At 42.8% G+C, this 13894-nt stretch overlaps 2 protein-coding genes across 3 annotated transcripts in view; both read right to left on the reverse strand.

Moving 5' to 3' along the window:
• Window positions 1-12400, reverse strand: part of KREMEN1 (kringle containing transmembrane protein 1) — a 32585-nt gene extending 20185 nt beyond the window's left edge. Inside the window, exons 1-2 of one of the 2 annotated variants that reach the window (XM_027652239.1) lie at window positions 12218-12400; window positions 1912-2074 (exon numbers count right to left, since the gene is read on the reverse strand). In XM_027652239.1, coding sequence (XP_027508040.1) covers window positions 1912-2074; window positions 12218-12296 — 242 coding nt within the window. In that variant the 5' untranslated portion in view covers window positions 12297-12400. The remainder of the gene's footprint in view (window positions 1-1911; window positions 2075-12217) is intronic. The other variant, XM_027652237.1, reaches the window with a different exon arrangement.
• The window catches only part of SUSD2 (sushi domain containing 2), a 33588-nt gene continuing 21671 nt past the window's right edge, over window positions 1978-13894 (reverse strand). The window contains exon 15 of the mRNA XM_027652230.1: window positions 1978-2074. Within this exon, the coding sequence (XP_027508031.1) occupies window positions 2050-2074 (25 nt within the window). The 3' untranslated portion in view covers window positions 1978-2049. The remainder of the gene's footprint in view (window positions 2075-13894) is intronic.

The following is a 13894-nucleotide window of genomic DNA, read 5'->3' on the forward strand; positions in this document are numbered from 1 at the left end:
CCAAAAGTGAGATCCTGTCTGTCTAGAATATTGCCACACAGCAACAATCAAAATTACCTTCTTCATTCTACTATTTGTATCACAGGCAACCCAGTGGCCACTAGACTTTTCATAGCTCCATATTAGTGTCCTTGCTGAGACACACAGCTCTCTACCTGTCATGAAAATCCTCACACATTTGGTGCTGCTGGGCTGAGGGAGCCTGTGAAGTTGGTATGAAATGTTTTTAATGGGAAGACAGCCCTTCCAGTGCTCACATGCCAATCTGGTACTAGAAAGTTTGATATCTATCTGGTTTTCAGTAAAGACAATGCCCAACTTCTACAGAACTTCTCTTGTAGGTAGTGTATTTTGCTTTGCTCCTGTAAGGTGCTGAACTGATTCAAAAAAGAGTCAGTTCTGAAGCTGGCAATAATGCTTTCTCATTTATGGCTGAAAACAGAGTACACTGGTGCAACACACTGAAGTGTTATTTTGAAGCAGTGCTGCAGCCATTGGAAAAGATCCCAAGTATGTCTTTTTCTTCCCTGTCCTACACCAATATTTTTCAATGAGAAACAGCCTCCTGAATCATCACATACTCTGGAAATGTCACTGACTCCTTTCATCAGTGTGCTCTTCTGTCCACTGCATGTCACAAGATCTCTTTTGTATGATTTCTTACTTACTCTCCATTAACTGTCTGGCTCTGGCTCTGGCCATATTTTCTTGAATCCAGTTTCTGATTAAATAAGGAAAAGTTCTTGGATCAAGATCCAGGACCTTACATTCATGATATAGCAATTCTGCTGAACTCCTGCATGTTAATTTTGTCCCATTTATGTAGCTTTATATTACTTACAGAGAAATGATTTCAACATGAATGTAGGAAGTGTATAGTCTCTACACTAAAAAGCCCATAACCTGCTAAGTAAAAGCATCTTTCAGGAGAACAGAGGTGTGGTTTGAACCTTCTCACAAAGGAGACATTACAGGTTTTCTTGCTATGCCTCAGATAACTCAGTTCTTAAGCTCCTGGTTTAAACATCTCTGTCCCCAATTCCCAGTGAGAAAGAGACACCACTCAACTTTATATGCATCCTAAATGAGCTGATTATTATTGCTGTTTAAGGACTGTATCAGGTTGTTCTCTACCTATACCCACAGCAAGTAGAGATTCACACAGAAACTCAGCTGATCAGTCCTGCAGAGGCAGAAGGGCAGGTAAATGTTACAGGCTGAAAAGGGCCTGCAGAGCCAAAACATCTCGGAACTTCAGTTCAGATTTGGCTCCTAAATTCTGAAGTTCTTATTTAAGTTTTGTTCTAACTTCTATCCATAGTTATGGAGTTCTTCTCTAGAAGGCAAGGAAAGAGAAGTGGATCTGCCATGGTTTAAGCTGGTATTGTAACCCCTGACAGTTGAGCTTCTGAACTCAAATAACAATTCCAACTCACTGAACAGCTCATGCTCACTTTGAACTTTTAGTGACTACATAACTTTCATAAGCACAAAACTTGGAAACAGAGTGTATAACAGAACCAGGCTTGTGTGTGAGGATAAAAACCATAACATCCCAGAGACTCCTTCAGACATTCACTGTGCTGCTGTACTTCTGATTTGGATCAATTTTTTTATTATCTTCACCTTTTCATTTAAGTAATCTATAGTCTTTCTCTGTCATGCCAAATTATAGATTGGACACCTGATAAGGACTGTGCTGAAAAAGTGTGCAAGCTGGGTTGAAAAAGTAATTCTACTAATGGTGCTTGTAGATCCAGGGTACTGATTACAGAATAAACCAAAGCCTGATAGATATCCATGGTTATGACATTCTTCACTGCATGACAGGAAGTTTATTAATTTTGTGTCAACCACTCAAAGTAACACTGGGTATACAGGCAAAGTTAGTAGCAATGTGATATTTCTTACCTGCAGTAGTTATGCTCTCCAAGCCCTCCCTCCCCATTGGGATATTTCACAGTATTATAAGGATGCTCAAAGGTCTCATTCCAAAAAAGACAAGGTTTCCCTGCATACTGGGAAGTCTGGTTCTGAGTGCCACGATAGTCAGCCCCATTTGCTGTGTAACATTCTGGGAAGAAAGAGAAATGGAAAAAGAGAAAGAATGTATACAGGTTTAGTGTTTGGTTGTTCTTCCCTCACTCTCCACCCCATCTCCAACAGACCATGTTTGCTTTTACTAATATGTTTCCTGCATTGTTTAGGCAACTAAACATGCTGGCTGGGATTTTAACTTTCTCTCAGAGTCAAGCCTCTATTGGAGAGATTATGATGTCATTACTTTAATAAACCATGTATAAGACCGGTGGTTTACACAATGAACATGCATTTTCTCAATAAGCAGACTACATTTTTCACTGTTGTCCCTCTGTTTTACTCATTAGAATGACTCTGTAACTTGTTAATTTTCCAAAAATGAAATTATAGGACATTATCAATCTGCCACTTATTAGCATATTACCCAAAATCTCATGTCACTTCAGCTGAAGTTTTAAATATCTGTACTTTATAAAGTGAAAGACTTTGTAGGCATGGACCTTACAAACATTTATATTCTGATTTAGAAAAATTCTTGGGCATTATTTTCCTCTGGCCTGAATTGCCTTAGGAAGGTACCTCCTTTAGTAGAGTATAATCATGATACTGTGATTTGCCACTAGAGCATTTATGCTTCCAGATAAAAAATTATGGGTCAGTATTCTTCTGCCTTGCTCATATTTTCTCCCACTTATGTTTGTTTTCCTGGCTTCCTGGTACTCAACAAGTTAGAAACCATAGCAGAGAATGATTTCTTTAGCCACTAAATACACTACCCATTTCTCAGCTGAACTACAAATCTCATGCTGCCTGGCTTTGCTGTGTCTTGCTAATCACAGAATCACAGAATAGTTTGGGTTGAAAGGGACCTTAAAGGTCATCTAGTTCCAACCCACCCTGCCATGGACACCTTCCACTAGACATCTTCTATATTCATATGCATGAACAATTTTACCTTTTGCCAAAAGTAAAAATCATAATTTTTGATTACATTATGCACTGTGAGGGTGATGAGCATGGGAACAAGTTGCCCAGAGAGGCTGTAGAATCTCCATCCTTGGAAATACTCAAAAGCCACCTGTACATGGTCCTGGGCAACTTGCTTTAGGTGACTGTGCTTGAGCAGAGCAGCTGGATGAGATGACCTCCAGAGGTCACTTCCAACCTCAACCATTCTGTGACTCTGTGATCATCTTCCAGAAATAATTGTTATAATTAATGTACCATAAGTAAGTCCATCCTGTCTATAACTAATACTTGCTAACATTTGTCATCCTTGCATTTATTTCAGAACAGGATTAAAATATAACAGTCCATGACAGAATTAAAACTGCTGTGTTACACTGCTCTAAACATTTCTTTGTACAGAATAGCTTTAGTGGGGAAAGTCACAAATACTTCCTACCAACTGCAGGCTGTGAAACCTCCTGTTTGATCTGATAGTATTCTCTGTAGAAACCATATTACAGCTGCAGAGACGTTCTACTGCCCTGAGGGAACGGGAGAATGCTCTGAAGTGAAGTATGTGCTGATCTCAGATGTCCTTCATGAGACAGAACTTAAAAAACAAGGCTAGAAAGACCTGTGTGGCTGCAGTTGGAAGAGGGAAAAAACCAACCCACAGCTTAATACTGATATTAACAGTTCACCTTTTTTTTTATTTAGAAATACTGTGGGAGATGGAAAAATGTATTATTAAAACCATGCCTTTGAAATTAGTTTAGTCTGGGCCCACAGATATCAGAATGGTGTAATTATAATAATTATTTCACAGTTTTATTACACAGCAGATGAAAGACTATGTTTTTGTGCCTTCACTGTGCATTTTCATGCCTAGGCAAGTTAGGATTTCAATTAAATGAAATTTTGTTGCTGAAGGCACACAGAAGAGGTGTCTGCACAGCCATTAATGCATCTGCTATCATCTTTGGACAGAAAGCTATATAATTTAACAAAAACAAGCTTCAGGTCAATACTCCTCCTTGCTGTAATTTACCTGACTGCCTCAGTCATGCAGGTGGGCTGCATACATTTACTTGAAAATGCAAATCTGAGTTTCCAGTATTCAAGCCACCACAGGTATTTGTGTAAACATACGAAAAAAGCCACTGTAAAGTCACCAAGTGTTGCAACTTCGTCTTCAATACCTCTCTTGCTTGGCAGTTAATATAAAAGCTTTTGTATGTTATAGCTGAAAAATATAAGCTGAAGAATTTAGCAGAAAAGAGAGGAAAACATAATCAAACTAGATCAACAAAATAACGTACAGAATAAAGAAGCAGTTGAGAGAAGTGATAAACACATCCAGAAAAGATGTCTACGTCAGCTTTGTACTATTACTTTTCTTTTTTTGCTTCTCACTTCTAAATGAGAAGCAATATATACTAACATCTATTCAGAAATGCAAGGAATGTTACAATACCTGAATGAGATCTGGCGCACAAACTAAACTGAAGTTAACATCAGTCCATTTTAGGATCTGCTAGGACTGGCCCATGCTTTAACTCGCAGTAGCGACTGACTTAACATTTTCATGTCAGCTTTTTCTAACTGATTTTCTTCAAACTTCATTGCACCAGGAACAAAAGGAAGAGTCAGATCTCTCTTCATTCCTCTTAGCTGTAGCTTTTTGTTCCCAGGACAACAGGTAGCTGTATCAATGCCTCCTGTGTTCTTTTGCAGTATCAAGAGATTTGGGGAAAATGTGCCAGCTGAGCTGTAGTAAAGCTCCCCTGGCTCAGTTACCATCTAGATGTGGAATGGGGAGGCAGTGACATACCATGCAAAATCATTGATTATCCCCAAAACACTGAAATGAAAACTTTTAGTTATGGAATTTAGTAGCTGCTACCAAATGAAATACATAAACTTTTGTGTAACAGGGAATTTGCTAGGAAATGTTCATTTTGTTAAGGATTAATAATAATTTTGCCAGAGCACTGGAGTTCAATCTTTTCAAATAAATACCGGCATTTAAAAAATCAGGTCAGTTGTCCTTTCTATGCTCCCTCCTGGCTTTTTGTGCACCTGCTCACTGACTGAGCATGGGAAACTAAAAAGTCCTTGACTCAGAGTAAGCACTACTTGGCAACAACTAAAACATTGTTATCAACATTATTTTTGTATTCAAGACAAAACACAGGACTGTATCAGCTACTAAGAAGGAATTAACTCTATACCAGCTGAAACCAGGACACAATCCTACCTTCTTTTCCCTTGAACAGGCAGCTTTGAGATCATCTGAGATACATTTTGTACAGTTTCCTATAAAATTCCTAGTAGCATAGTTACAGATCTCAGCATATTCAGTATCTTGGCAGTAAACAGCTGAATTCTTCTATTTGTCACATGCAGTGATTTCATCTTATTTTGCTGCATAACAGCCAAGACACCACCTTAGCAATCTCACCATGAAATTAATATTCCCAGTGTGTTGAAGGTGCAAAGTAAATGTTTCATCTTCGGACAGATCACTGTCCTCTCTACTTCAAATCCATGGGCACCACTTTAAAAAGTGCTAAGAAATTCTGGAGAACAGGAGGTTAGAACCTCCACCCTACTTTTCATCTTGCACCACTGGTGCAATAGTTCTGTTAAAAGATGAGCTTAAAAAAGGTCAGCCAGATTTGTCTGCACAAAACTAAGTCAGACGAGGTCGTCTGAATTAAACAGTCAGAAAAGACTGGACTGAGCACTATTGGTAAAACTCTTGGGCTTCCTCAAATGACCTGGTTTCTCTTTGGTAGATTATGAAGAAGGGAGAGGGAAAAGAGTAAACCAACCAGCAACAACCACCTCTCTACTGTTGTGGCACCCACTGGATCCAGCTGCCTTATGTTGACTGATACGTCCACGATACTTTAGGCTATGAAGCCCTTTGCTTGGAACCCAACGTCAGAACTGTGACTCAAGTTCCATAAATTTCAGCAAGCCTTACTCCTTAAAGTTTTCCAAGACTATGATAAACTATGACAGAACTTGCACTGTATCCAAGTCCTCTCCCAGTGGAAGAACAGACACTAAAGCTCACAGCTTCCTAGAAGGCATCAGTGCCACTGTTCTTGATAGATTTGCCACATGGTTTCTGTTCATACACCCAAGGCTCAAACTATCCTGTCAGCCATAAACCTATATTAAACCCCAGTGTTTCAGACAAGACACAGAGAAAGCTGTGACCACTCAAATCCTGAAGTGCCTGACCTCCTCATATTTCTAAGATCTTACTCAGCTGGGTTTCAGACACAGTCTGAAGTGGAGGCTTATGTCAAATCTGTGATTAGAATCAGTGCCTGTGATGATTCCACTCTATTAACTGCCTAATGACCCTGCTGTTTCTACTATTTCGTGAGAATGTCTGTAAACAGAATTAATCAGAGATTAATCAGAGAACCTTTGCAGTGGTTCTAGTCATGAAAAACTGGAAGGTTCAAACAGGTGCTGTTCAGGATAATGAGCCTTGGTAAGAAAACATGGACAGAAGTTTGTTGTCAGGGCTGTATTGTTTTCAACATATCAGGTGCCATGGTTGACAGAAAAGTGATTTTTTAAACGAATGCCGAGACTAGGTAAGTATGTATTAAGTAGCAACTGCTAGAAAGAAAAAGCAGAAATCAAGACTAGGGATATTGTCCACTATGAGTGAATGCTCAGTGTGGGATACAGGTTCACAATTAGTTTTATCAGAGCCAGATCAACATTTGGAAGATCAAACAGCAGCTGTCCTAGAAATTTTTTCCATCTGTGTCGGTTTCTTCTTCAATGTAAGGACCTTACAATGATCATTTGCCTTTGTTACTTTGGGACTGTATGGCTGCCTGCACTCCACATGGGCGCCACTTTAGAATCATTTGAAAAATTAAGGTAGTGCAGACTTTTCTACTGAATGAGGCACTGATGATAAATCACTGACATTTCAGAGTCTGCACTGGCTTCCAGTGATTTTCTACGATGGACTTCCAAATATTGGCTTTAATCTCTGAAGTCCTTAATGGCAAGAGGCCCAGTTACCTGGGAAATTCTCATTTTGTGCCACATTATCACAGACAGAAATAATACAAACATTTTATCTGTGCAAATGAGATGAAACGCAAAGCAAACAGCTATCTACTTCTCAAACACTCCTCCTTTTGTGGCTGACAAGTGGGAAAACTTACAAATCTTCTAAGCATTCTTCAAAGTCTGCATTCTCAAAGACATATATTTAGTGACATTACAAATTGCAGACTGAAGAGATGGAGATTCCAGGATGGTTTAAATGATTTCTTAGAGTACTTTGCAAGTTTGAGGCCTGAACGTAGCTTTTGAGACTGAACACTCAGAATGACAAACTTATTCCTATTCCACTGGAGAGAAAAAAAAAAACAACACCTTAATTTGCTTTGTTTGCTTTACATTCTGGAAGCTACATGGAGTGCTGACTAGTAGCCAGACAGATTGACAATTATCAAACAGAAACTAGCCTGCCCAAGCCAGAAATTATCCTACCAGCTACTGCCCAAAAGCAAGGTTTTCTTTTAAAAATCTGCAGAGTAATGAAAGATAAATGAAAGTGGCTGCTATTTAAATCTTGGGTTTTATTAGTGGTGTGATAGCCAGAACATTAAATGCTCTGCAAGGTTGGACCAAAAAGTAAAGGTTCATTGAATTTACATGCTGTAACTAACTGCCTGCTCGGTTCTCTCTCATTTTTCTTACAGCCTTTTGGAACAGTCAGAAAAATGCTTAAGCACAATATAAGGATATGAAACCAAATGTGCCAAGTCCAATAATGACTTGGTGTCAGCTGCTTGATGCATGTGGTTGCACAGTGTTGTAAGAGTAGTTTTAAGTCATTCCCATTCAGCCTAAACTGTTCTTCTAGTTCTTGCTGGAGAGTGCAATTTGAGCACTCCTCCTTAAATGAAAGCACTGTATCTAGGTGCAGATGGCAACAGTTACAGGCACTAACCAGATGCTGCAGTCTCTAATTTGATTGAAAGGGTATAATTAGACAGCAGAAACACTTCAATGAGAAAGTAACGCACAGAGGAAAGGACAGAAACCACTTAACTGATGCCAAGATACCCCGGCAGTAACAGAGACAGGGGCCCACGGATGGAAGGGGCAGGACACCACACTACCTTCTTCAGATGAGAACATTTTTGTTTCCCTGGAGATGCAAATAGGGATTCTATTATCATAGGTTGCCACAGTTCTTCATGTGGGAACACTGATTAAAACCAGAAGAAGCTTCAGGAGATGAAAGACGCAAATATGGCTTCTGTGGTCATTATTAAAAATATTTTTAGCATTGCAATGGTTTTCTTTGAAGATGCAGTTTTATCGATTGAACCAAAAGTTCATTTGCATACTATCATGTGATTGGTCAGGGGAAAAAATATTCCATATTATGCTATGATGCAAAATAAATGCTTTTGGGAAGTATAAGGCAGGTTTAGACCTACCCACGTGAAAAAATAGCGTAGTATTTTTACATTTCAATACTTTTCTATTCCAATTTATACTGATATAACACAAGCCCTCATTGAAACTATCAGACTTGTGTATCTCTACTGTAACACTAAAAAAACCCCAAAACACAACAGTTGGTATAATCTAAAGAAAAAACCTCAGGAAAGAATTGTCTTTGTTTAAAATTGTTATTTTCAAAATTGCTAGAAAACAATTTGGACAACTCCCCATTTGGTAAATCAGACAGTTAAATTCCAATGTGATGCTATGAGGGCACTTGGTTAGCTGATCATTTCTCCTTTACACTCTACATGTATTTTAAAAAGCGTATCTTGCTCATTCTACATATTCACACACGCAGACATATAATTGTTGAAAGTCCTCAAATGCAATAATTTTTGCTGGTCAGAATAAGAGACTTATTTAGTGTTGGTCCAAGACAGAGAGTAGCCACAGTGAATATTTGAATTATGCCACCTGACATTTGACCAAACCTTAAGTCTGTCTTGTAAGAATGTACATTCCTGGAAATGTACAGACATGTGAAGCTCCATACTTGTGTTCCCTGGCAGTGTGTGAGCTGTTATATACATGAATTTGCTATCCTTGTGAAACTTTTGATTACTAATCTTCAATCTAATCACTTTTTCATCACTTTTCTTTTTCTTTTTTTTTTTTTTTTTAAATAATATTAAACACTACCTGACTGGCCAGACCCTTTCTGGAATATGTTGGAAGCAGGTAAGTTTGGATATGTGCACGAGAGGCAGTTACCATTATTTCTAAATGCTTCAAAGTATGCATTTTGTACATCTTTCTATTTGCACAACACAAACGTGCTATATTAGCTAGAGCTTTGCAGCTGCTGGCTGGTCCTCAGCCACAAGATGCAAACACACTTGCTTGTCTTGTAATTCTTTATCATTGGAAGTAAGAATGCATGATGTGGCCCCATAAGAATTTCTGTTCCTTAATACACCCGTTTGTTTTCTTTCTTCTTTTGAAGATTTAAAACTGTTGTTCCGTTGTTAAGTGTGGCAGATTGAATCCCCTTGGTAATTTTATCAGGATGGGCCACAGCCACTGTGTGGATGGAGAGAGTGGTCAGTTGTACAACCTTCATGGTGTGATATGACAAAGAATGAAAATTTTGCAGCTGGCAGCATGTAATCCCTGCCTCCCTCCCACTTCTTTGGCTCCATCCTGCTTAAATCCATTCACATAGCTCTGGATTTTGAGTTATGCTCTATGCATGTACAAGCATGATATGCTGAAGTGTCTGACTATTTAATCTTCTATCTGCCTGGTTAGAAACAAGAAGAAACAAAAGAATTGCTTTTTCGAGTATTTCCATGACACTTGCTCATGGCATATCAACTAGAACTGCTTCTCTGAATCAGCAAGACATAGGCAGAATAAGGTGACAAGAGACAAGGTTTGTTAGAGAAGTCTAAAATAACAGCTCAAAGGAAAGACTCAGCTGGGAGGAAAACCAAAGACATGGTAACCCAGTGTTGCTAAATGGACAGAAAACAGAGAAAAGAAAAAGAGATTGATAATCATATACATTTCTGATGGGAAAATTAAATGCATGCTATAAATACAGAAACTAGAAATTATAACTTATTGCACTGACGATATAACATTTGTTCACCAAATCTAACAATTGCCAAAGGCATTTCCATCTCTTTGTCCTTGTAATAGAAAACTCACCAAATTCAGTCCTTTAATGTTAGGCAATCTATTAACTCACCTCTCATTTCTGATTCACTCAAAAGATGTGGTATGGCTGAAGTTTGAATGAACAAATGTCAGTGTCTGAATGCAGAAATGTCAGGTGTTTGAGTTAAGAGAAACTTAGACATCACACAGCAAAGCAAAAACATTCTGTGAAAAGTAGTGCAGTACTATGTGCAAAAACAATTGTTAACTGACTTAATTTCTGACAGTTGGAGTCATTTTACATAAAGCAATTCCAAAAGTTTCTTTCCTCTAAGCAAATGATGGTGGCACAGTCAGTATTTCGACTGCACTTTACAATAAACTTATTAAAACATGCATTTTAAAAAAAAGGAATACGTATTAAAAACATACCATATGACAAACTGCCTTACAAAAGCAATAGTAATTCTGCTAGCTTCAAGTGCAACCTGACACAGCTGATCCCATTTCAGTTCTGTGGGATTAAGGGTCAAGAAGAGGATCCTGATGTAGTTTGCGCAGATTAAGAACTCTGCAGATTTTGTACGTGCCATACAAATTACAGGTTGTTACTGAAATGCAGATTTGCATTGTTTCCAGGTTCTTTAGCAGAAGACACATAGATGGCAGTGCTTTCTAGATCCACTCTCCCTTGCTACACCTTCATTCAGAAGCATTATATATTCTTCCCTCCTCCCCCTGCCCCAGCTGCTTCTGCTCAGGCATCTCTGTCCCCCTTCATGACCAAACATTCACACTGGGATATATCCTCCACTTGCTGTCATGCACCCTGCTGTGAGGGACATGGTCACACATGGAGTGTTCTGTCCACAGTTCTGCACAGAAACCTTACAAGCAAACATTCTTCAACTTAAGCAGTGGAAGGGAGTATGTACTATGTGCATCAAACATATCCTGATGGTACTGGGAACAGACTCTTCAACAGGGTCTAGATATGTCCCAGTCTAGGCAGCTCTCTAAATGGTTATCTAAAAGTAGTTTCATGTTTTACTCACTTCAGGTAACTTCTGAGTTTACCAGAAGGTAAACTCAGAAGAGTTCTCTTCCTGGTAGAAGGCTTTTTATTCCCCAAAAAAAGTCTATGTAAGTATTTTCCAAATCTGATAAAGTGCAGCTACAAAAACTTGATGAGCAAGTATGTGTTCATGGCAAGAAGAACTGGAGCGAGTTCTACATAATAAGAAGGATCAGTAATTAGAATACACAAAATGTATCCAGAGCGGACACGCATCTGATGGCTGTGACACCGTGATCATCTGCCACTTCAGATCTTGCAAAGAATGGCCACTGTTTACCAGAGGAGAACCGTGGTACTTGAAGTCACTAGAAGAAATGAAATGAGGACAAAAGCGCGTAGAGAAATTTTAAGTGAAAAATCACACTAACGGGTAGTGAAGTTTCAGGCTTCCCAGACTCCCTGGCTGAACGAGAACCTAAATGGTCAGAGAAGTCCATGCTTGACGGGGAGCTGGGACAGGACACCGCAGGCAGGCGAGACGGCCACCCTCCAAGCTCTGGCTCTGCAGCCCCGATTATGCCCTGCTGCCACCGGCTTTTTCATTTCCCACTGACACACACTGAGTCACACTCCCTGAAAATGCCTCCATTCCACAGATCTACCTATCAGACCACTTTCATAGAGAGATGTGCTGCTCCTCTTTCTCTCACCTCATGCTTCCATACAGTTTCCGAGCTCCCAGCTCAGCAAGCACAGAGAGCGCCTCAAACACCCGCAAAGCCCACACAAAAACACTCCCTGGCGTAGTTTGCACGAGCCGCCTCGAGCCCGGGACCCACCAAGGGGGGGGAAGGAAAGGACGTCGTCGCGACCTCGAAGAGGCGCTGCCGGGCGGCAGAGCCCTTCCGCGGGAGGCTGCCCGCCAGCCGCGAGCGTGCGGAGCTCGGGGCGAGGCTGCCCCGCTCCCCCTCCGCCCGGCCCTGCGAGGGGACCGGGGGGCACCCCCAGCGCGCCCCCCCTCCCGGCTCCCCGCGAAGCGTCACTCACCGGACTGCACGGGCTCGCGGCAGCAGCTCAGCGCCAGCCCCGAGAAGGCCAGGACGGCGGCGAGGGCGGGAGGCTCCATGGGCAGCGGCCGCCGGGCCGCACGGCGCCCGCAGGACGCAGCCCCAGCGCTCCGGGGGTGGCAGGCGGCCGGGAAGAGCGCAAAGTGCGGGAAGCGGAGGCCCTACAGCATGTGTCCTGTAAGTGCGCCCCGGCGAGGTGCCGAGTGGCAGATGAGGGATCCTATTACCAGCCATGTGACAGGAAAGGATAGAGACCGACATCCCAACCTGCTGCAGCGCGGGACCGCAGAGCTGCCGCTCCCACTCCTGACACCGACAGGTCCGGGCTGTTGGCGGTCGCCCCGGGGCAGCGAAGGGGCTCCGCGGGGTCCCTCCCGCAGGCCGGGCTGCCCCGCTGTTAGCGAGGCAGGGCCCCGGCGACCCCCCGCCACACACGCACAGTCCTCCAGCCCAGCAGCGACCCACGCCTCGCTCTCGTCACTCCCCTCTGCCCTCTCGCACCCCGTGTCCCGCTGCGGCCGCCGAGGAGCCCGGGCAGCCGCGGCCTAGCGCCCTCAGCCGCCGCCCCGGCCCCCCCGCCCGCCCTCCGGCCGGCGGGGGTCCCTCAGGGGCTGCCGGAGCAGAGCGCTCCGCCGCTGCCCCGCTCTCATCTCCGGGGGCCGCGGGGCACGGACGGTCACGACACAGGAAGAGGACGCTGCAAACTTCGTGCCATTCCCCTGCGGCTCCCGCCCGCTCACAGCAGCCTTTCTCAGGGACACGGGCGGCTCCGCTCAGGTGCCCGCGCCCGCCGCTGTCCAGGGCGTCGCTCTAAACCTGAACAGGCACCTCCGGCCCCACAGAAATGACCGGGCGGCGGAGCCGTGCCCGCAGCGCGCTGGGCGGACGCGGCCCGGCTGCAAACCCCCCTCGGCTCCGGGGGGACAGAGCTGCCGCCCGGGCGGGCTCGGGGAGAGGCCGCTCACGGACTGGCACACGGGCACAGAGAGGCGAGACATCCGCGGGCCGACAGGGGCACACAGGGGCACAACGCGTGAACACATCCAAACCTTCGGACACGCGAACCCCAAGGAGATACCCACGCCTACAGTGGAACATCCAGAGCGACAAACACAGAAGCTAAGAGACCCCTGAACCGAAAGAAGAGGAGCAGCGTTGCTTTGTGACAACGGTGAAGGCACATACAGAAAGATCGGGTTTAGGTTAGCAGAGTTTTGTCTCATCTACGTGCAGACAACAAAGGACAAAATGTCAAGGTGGTAATGTCAAGCTATTGTCTGAACTTATCCAAAGTCTTATTACCTGACCTGTGAGACATTTTAGCAATGGCAGTTCAGCTTTGATAAAAAGCAACCAACAGAAGAAAACCCACACTAACAGCAAAGTTGCTTTGTCAGGAAGGAAGGCAAACGTTGTTATCCTTGTAGCACCTGTACATCATTGCTGTGTAACGAAGTGGCACCTTCAATTATCCACAAAGGGAGAGAGCAATTTTCTACTCTGAGAGGGGAAGCAACAATACAGTTTGTAGGCCTTAACTGTTGTATCAATACATAGTATGGATATATTTCACTTTTAGCATGCAGAAACCTCCCATCACATAAAGCTGTCAGGTTGATTTTGAGAAGAAAAACATGCTTACATTTCTTTTGGCCTT

This window comes from Corapipo altera, unplaced genomic scaffold, assembly GCF_003945725.1.
Source record: "Corapipo altera isolate COAL_440 unplaced genomic scaffold, ASM394572v1 67, whole genome shotgun sequence".
NCBI lineage: Eukaryota > Metazoa > Chordata > Aves > Passeriformes > Pipridae > Corapipo > Corapipo altera.